This window comes from Brienomyrus brachyistius, chromosome 20, assembly GCF_023856365.1.
Source record: "Brienomyrus brachyistius isolate T26 chromosome 20, BBRACH_0.4, whole genome shotgun sequence".
NCBI lineage: Eukaryota > Metazoa > Chordata > Actinopteri > Osteoglossiformes > Mormyridae > Brienomyrus > Brienomyrus brachyistius.
In genome coordinates this window covers 1,686,507-1,693,393 of record NC_064552.1, presented here as the reverse complement: position 1 = coordinate 1,693,393, position 6,887 = coordinate 1,686,507, and the positions used below count along the sequence as shown (strand labels likewise).

At 46.7% G+C, this 6,887-nt stretch overlaps 1 protein-coding gene across 2 annotated transcripts; it reads left to right on the top strand.

The window, feature by feature from the left end:
* The first annotated feature begins 1,436 nt into the window (after window positions 1–1,436).
* calm2b (calmodulin 2b, (phosphorylase kinase, delta)) lies at window positions 1,437–6,371 on the top strand. 2 transcript variants are annotated; one of them, XM_048987300.1, is made up of 6 exons: window positions 1,437–1,516; window positions 2,286–2,316; window positions 3,751–3,894; window positions 4,015–4,121; window positions 4,967–5,102; window positions 5,592–6,371. In XM_048987300.1, the coding sequence occupies exons 1-6, from the start codon at window positions 1,514–1,516 to the stop codon at window positions 5,618–5,620; spliced, it is 450 nt and encodes a 149-aa protein (XP_048843257.1). In that variant the 5' UTR covers window positions 1,437–1,513; the 3' UTR covers window positions 5,621–6,371. The 2 variants fall into 2 exon arrangements, with proteins under 2 accessions (XP_048843257.1, XP_048843256.1); XM_048987299.1 differs by lacking the exon at window positions 1,437–1,516 and having other exon boundaries at window positions 2,247–2,316.
* Window positions 6,372–6,887: the final 516 nt, after the last annotated feature.

The window sequence follows — 6,887 nt, the reverse complement described above, 5'->3', positions numbered from 1 at the left end:
TTTGAAGCCCACTGCCAGTATGTATGCAGTCTGCATGCTCTCCCTGTATCGTCTGGGTTTCCCCCAGGATTCCTCCTGCAGTTAGCCAAACTAGCATCTCGAAATTGCCCGTAGTCTGTGTGTGTCATCCTGTCTACCATGTTACCCTCTCCAGTGCCCAGGGCTGCCTGGGACTGTCTCCAGATCCCCGTGCCGTGCAACCCTGACTGGGACAAGCTGTTGGAACATGGATGGATGGGTGTTTTTTTCTCCTCAGAAGAGAGTCAGGAGTTATTAAAATAAGCGTCAGTAAGAAGTTCCCAAGAAACACACAAGCGCATGTGTCGTTCTGTGTGAGCAGGTAGTTGCGGCCTCATCCAAAAACGTCAACTTATCAGCATAAGGGGGTGAGGAGCAGACGGAGCAGAGTGGTGCATTCTGGGAGATACGCTTGCTGGCTTGGCCCTCACCCTGGAGCTCTTGGCGCTGCCTTCTTTTGATATGTAGTGCAGATGACAGGACAGAAGGCCCCTTACAGGACTAGGTCTGCCCACTGGCCAGTGCCCAGTATCTATGACAGCGTCTGGCACTCACCAAAGGTGTTTATAGAATTACACTGAAAGTGAAGAGATTAACAGACCCACAGTACAGGTCCCTAAACAGCAACAGCACAATAACCATACTCCCCTAGGCTATTTAACAATGAAATTCACTCATTCATTCATTGATGCAACACTGCAGTTAACACTGTAAATACCCAAAGCTTAACAGTGCTTACAGAGTGCACATTTACATGGTTATTAACCCGTTTAAACTAAACCTCGCTGTTCTGCGAGACAGCCAACGGCACGTTATCAATAATATTGCCAGTAATGGCATTTAAGCAATGCTGTTACTTGGAATACGCCTAACAAATTATAACAATCAATCAATTAGCTGAAAAGACAAGTACGTCAATTTCATAATTTGTAGATAAAATGAAATAAGATTCTCGCGCAGAGTGGCAAAAGGGGTTGTAGGTTCTTTCAGGCGATTTATTTGTACTTTATGCCCACAAGGAAACAGGTATAATGACAAGGAGGAGGAAGTTTACAACGGGGATCCCCGCTGTATACCGGCACCCTCGCTTCATTCTACGCCGTTCAGCCCCGCGCTACGGCGCATCGTGCATGTTCAGGGTAGTGACGCATTGCGGGTACAAACGCACCAATCAGAGGCGGCCGCACCACAGAATCGTACAACTTATCCTTCCGCAAATTAGCTAGATCTGTAATTTTTTTGGTTTTTATCAATTAAAGTAAGAAATAAATAAAACAAGTCTAACTTACTTTAAATATAAACGTATTTTATAATTTTTTACATATATTTCTCTGCTGCTATCTTTTTCTGAAGCACTGTACTTGGAGGAGCTTGCAGCGGCGGAGAGATACTAGGAGAGGGGAGGTGTTTATGAACAACCATTTCTGGCAGGTCGGGGTCAGTAGCTTTCGTCCAGTAGGAGGTTGGGAGTGTTGAAGTAGAGTGGCTAACAAAAATGGTGAGTCATATTTGTTTTTATGTTTATGAGGCTGAATAATAACATTTAGTCTAGTATTTATTTTGAGTGTAGCGAGGGGGGGAGATTAACATCCTCTCAGGGATTTTCTGTGCTTTCGGGAGGTGTCCCGCCAAAACATCGCCGCGCTCGGCTTTAGGGACCCGTGTGGTCAGTTTACAGGAACTGCGGCGCCATCTGCCTGCTTCTTCGCTGTAAACCCACGCCGCGTGTCTAGCGCTGGTGCCGGTACGGCGTACACGCTGCTGTAGCCTGTTATCTCTCCGCCGCGAAATGGCGGTTGTGCCCGGGATCTCGCCCGCGGTTCCCGGCTCCGGAAGGCATGGCCCAGGTGGAGTCCCCGTTTACCGCGGCGGACCGCGCTTAGGTCTCGCTCGCACCCGGTATTGTTTCACTCGCTTTCCACGTTTCTTAATGAGGTTACTGTTACGGGCGACAAGGCCGCGGCAGCCGCTTAGTGAATGCCTTGCAGAGGGGGGTACGCGGCCCGACATTCGTAGCCGGGAAGGCCGCGGGGGCGGGTCCCGCTGCGCCTGCGCAGTAATGCTCTGAGCTGCTGGTGTCGCGCCGCTGTCAGACGCCCTTTTTGGGTGTGGGGAGAGGCTGCTTGTCCAGGGGTATCCGAGACCAGCTCTTTGAATGGGCTGTTAGTGTTTTAGTATTTGTCTGTCTTAAAATCCAGGCAAATCCGGTCTGTACCGTGCAGTAGATGTTGCTGAAGCTTGACATGGACTCTTCTTTGTCTCTCCAGGCTGATCAGCTAACGGAGGAGCAGATTGCTGGTGAGAAGGTTTTTTTTGTCTGTCTCCCCCTCAATCCCTGCACCCTCCTCTCTTCCTTGCTGTCCGTTGGTGTAAAACCCCCTGCCTCTTCCTAGCACTCATTCTGTATTGTGTCTCCTCCCACCTTTTATGTTTTACAAGCTCCGGATTGACTGCAGTCCAGGAGTGGGCTTGGGATACGGCTTAATGGCCTTGGCATTTTTCCTTTCACTGGATTTCCTCATTGTGGGGGGAGTGCTTTTGACAAATGATCCCTTTCTGTGACTCCATCTTTGACCCTGGACAGCATGTGGGTTCTGTTGTACTCATGTAATGCATGTGGACATTGCCGGTGCAAACTGCTGCAAATTTCAGATTGTTGAATTTGAAGTTGTAGTTGCAGTTCTGCAGTGTGAAGATCTGACACCCGTCATGTTTGGCATTCTGGAGAGACCTCTTCTCCTGCCTTGGTGCTGGTGTCAGATTCTACGCTGATGTCTCCTAGCACACAGAGCGGATCAGTCTGTACTGTAGAGATGATGCTGTGTAGGAGGCAAGATAGGAGAAGCTGCTCTGTCTAATGATTGATACAATGGGTCTAATTCTCTCTGGGTGTTTGTATAGGAAGAGACATTCAGCCCAGATAGCTGGTATGTTTTGGTATTTCTGTTCAGAGAATTTATTGATTTTAATCTCTGCAGAGCAGGGTCACTTTGGTAGAAGAGCTTAGATTTTGGTGGTGTTGGTGACATTCAGAATGTTTGACTGGGGAGATCCTGTATGCTCGGTCACCTACCTTTGGCATCTTGAGTGTTGGCCTGTTGCAGGTGGTGATGTACACATTTAGCAGCTTTCCTGTTTTGACCCTCATGTCCACACCCATTTGGTTACTCAGATGTCCACTAGGCATTGGTGGTAATTTCATTTCAGCTTTAAAAGGAAGCATGTGTGTGAATCTCACTACTTCCAACCAAGTGCTTTGTTTGGGTGTGCCATTGGGAGGTCTGTGCCATTGGGAGTTCTATACCATAGGTTTGTGGTCTTCGGGGGACTCCTGCAACTGACCACTCCCTGCAGTATTTTACTTAATTGATGGACTTGTGCACATTGAACAGATGGACTTGTGAACTGCCATAGTTAAATTCTATCACTGCGTCATGCTCTCAGTATTTTACACCTTTTTTTTGATCAACAATCCCAGTGTGCTCCTATTTGTGCTTCAGTGGTTGAGAGATGTTCTCCCACCAGTGAAGCACAGGGCAGGTGTGCTCCTTGTTGCCTTGGGATCAGTAAGTTGAGGCTTTCTGCATGTCAGTGTGCTCTCTGATGGTCATGGTTTTGGGTTCTATCAGCAGCATGGATTAGTTTCACTTTGGATGTGTAGGTCATGTGTGTCTTTTTGTGGGGTGTGTGTCACTTTGCAATTCTCTGACGCCCTCTGGCTTTTTGTTCCAGAATTCAAGGAGGCCTTTTCTCTATTTGACAAGGATGGTGATGGCACAATCACCACCAAAGAACTAGGGACGGTCATGCGTTCTCTGGGTCAGAACCCTACTGAGGCGGAGCTACAGGACATGATCAATGAGGTGGATGCTGATGGTGAGGTTCCTCACCGAACACAACACTACATACGCAGAAGCTGGATTGTTATGTGCTGTGGACTGATGTTCATGTGTGTGTGTAGTCGTTTCATTGTGGCCTTTCTGAACTGTTCCCTAGGAAATGGAACAATAGACTTCCCAGAGTTCCTTACCATGATGGCCAGGAAAATGAAGGACACAGACAGTGAGGAGGAGATCAGGGAAGCCTTCCGTGTCTTCGATAAGGTGAGGAGGGCTGTTTTTAACCCAGAAACAAATGTGACTCTGGTCATTCATGTAGCACTTAGTCCAATTTAAAACAGGCTGTGCCTATATCATCTATGTTTGCATGCAGTGTATGTTTAGTCCACGTATAAAATGGGGAAGTTGAAACTGAAGGATCGGTGGCCAGTATTTACATTGGAATAGTTAATTTTGCTTTAAGAACGTTATCACTGATATTGCCTGTAATGGCATTCAAGCAACGCTGTTACGTGGAATACGACTTACAAATAAAAGGGGATATTGGTTCCTTTTGGGAAAATATAAAATTCTTAATTATGGTGTGCTTCCTGGAAGATGAGTGCTGCTTAGTGAAAAGTCTACTAGCTACAGTTGCTAAGGGGGCTGTGTTTGTTTATTTTTCCTTTCTTAGTCTTACAGTCCACATTTGAAAATGCCATATTCATTTCGCCAAGTAAGATGTATTACTAAACTGCACCAGAGTTCAGTGTTTAGCTTCTTTAATTATGACATCGTCAGTATTTAAATACTGAATATGGTTATGGAAGGAGAGTTCAGCTATAGGGGATCTCCAGGATTTGTTTGGGTGACTTGCTAACTTGCTTAATTTATGCAGCGTGATACTACTGAAGCTGTACACTTCCCAGTTTTTGTGTTTTTAAATGTTATCTGTATATGTGAAGTAACGTTTACTTGAGCCTTGTAAGGCATTTGGCAGAGGACTTGTGACGGCACACAAAGTGAAGTCTGATGGTTTGTCGATCAGACTGTGACTGCTGGAGTGCATTCGGTTGTATGTGTTGACACTCGTGAGTCAAGCTGACTAATGTGTCCATCTGCATCTCCAGGATGGCAACGGCTACATCAGTGCAGCTGAGCTGCGCCACGTCATGACCAACCTAGGGGAGAAGCTGACGGATGAGGAGGTGGATGAGATGATCAGGGAAGCGGACATAGACGGAGACGGCCAGGTCAACTATGAAGGTACGTGAACTGCGGCCGGGTGGCAAACGGGATGTCAGCTTCCTGTCAGTTATTCTTATGAATAAAGTGCCAAGCGGCCCCCTTGGATTTCCATGCTGCTGTGCCCCACTTCCTAAAATGCATCACATTTCAGGTGCACTCACTATTAGTTGCACACCTTAGATGTTTGACCTTGTTCAGTTGCTGCTTTTATCCATGTAGCTATTTAAGTTTTAATCAATCTATTTTTGGTATTTGTGCATGGTTATTAGGCCATATTCTGTTCTCTAAACTCAGGGCTTGCAGCTGTTGTGAAGTGTAGTGCATGGGTGATGGACGCAGTACTGGGCTTGCTGTTCCACTGTATCTTGCTGTTCCACTGTATCTTGCGTTGGCTAATGGTCATCGCCTTTATCTCTCTGCTCCTCCCCAATTCAGTCAAAATAATGTTTATTTTGTTCCTTGTTTGATACATTGCATTTCCTAATTGATTCCCTGTAATTCCCACAGAGTTCGTACAGATGATGACAGCGAAGTGAAGGCCTTGTACAGCATCCGTGTAAAACTTTCCCTCTAATTTCTGTTTCACATCCCCTGTGCCCCCTGCTGTCCAAAGGAACTGCATGTTTACCACTTTGGATTTGCCTTCTCACCCCCCCCCCCCCCCCCTTAATCTGTTGCCGTCATTTCCGTGTAATTGGAGGGGTGGTCGCATGGCCCCCCGGAGTGGTTGTTTCTCTCGGAGCGTGACAGGCGCCTTACCCGGTCCCGCCCCCTCCAGCTTTGCATCGCTGGGCGTCCCGGGGCTCCCATTGAAGTAGAACATCGCTCAGCAGCAATGTTGGCATGCAGCCTTTTCTCAGTGTGGAGGAAGCTCTCTGCATGGACTATGGACAGCGTCTCTCTAAATGTGGAAACTCAGCATTGCACTACTGCAGAACAGGGGGAGGGCTTTAAGAAACGGGTGTATTGCCTCATACAACTTAATTTTGTATGTGTTCTGTACTCAAGATTCTCTGCTTTAATGTTTTAGTCACTTTTTTTAAATTGCTTATGGCACAGACTTCCCTCAAAGAATTCATTCCAAGTTGTATATTTCTTTTCCAATAAAGAGAGAAAATGTACAATTTACCCAAACTCAGAAGTAGTACTGTTTTGTAATGTGGTTGTTTGGGCTGTCTATTTTTAAATATCCGGTTTGCAGGACTTGTTGGAGCATGTTAAGGGCTACCTTGGTGCCACAAGTACAAATCACTTATGTTCTGTATCATTAAAAATATTTGTATATCATTCCAAGGGGTCTTTTCTCTTCTTTCTCATTGGTGCTCGTGTCTCCCATGCGTCTTCTGCATTGTAAGGAAGGCGCCCGTGTCTCCCATGCGTAGGCCGTGTCTGCATCCTGTTTGCTGCGTGTCAGTGCCTCCCTGGCAGGACGGGTGAGTGAGTGGCCGGAAGCAGCTTCACCCACAGGTGTGGTTGGTGAACGTCTCGAATGTCACTGATTTGTTTATGGCCTGAGTGTGTTTTTGTATTTGTTCTGTTGGATGTGCCTCGAACTGAAGTGAATTAAGTTTTTTTGCATTAGTTCATGTCCCTCCTTTTTCTAAACGGTCAGTTACTGTGTGGGTGAGGATGTACTCACTGTTCCTTGTACATTCTCCCTCCAAGCTGATGAATGCACTCAGGCTTAGCTGCAGTGCACGCCATGTACATCTGAGGTGCTTTGGTATGGAGCTGTGAAAGGGTTGGCTGGGATTGGCCAGGGCTGGGAGGTGTTTTCTGTGGACTATGAAAACTTGCAATATA

Bases quoted from the DNA above. Each gene is read 5' to 3' on its own strand.
- calm2b (XM_048987299.1), top strand. From the start codon at position 2,262: ATGGACTCTTCTTTGTCTCTCCAGGCTGATCAGCTAACGGAGGAGCAG. The intron at 2,317-3,750 runs GTGAGAAGGTTT...TTTTTGTTCCAG, and splicing joins AACGGAGGAGCAGATTGCTG to AATTCAAGGAGGCCTTTTCT. The intron at 3,895-4,014 runs GTGAGGTTCCTC...ACTGTTCCCTAG, and splicing joins CAATGAGGTGGATGCTGATG to GAAATGGAACAATAGACTTC.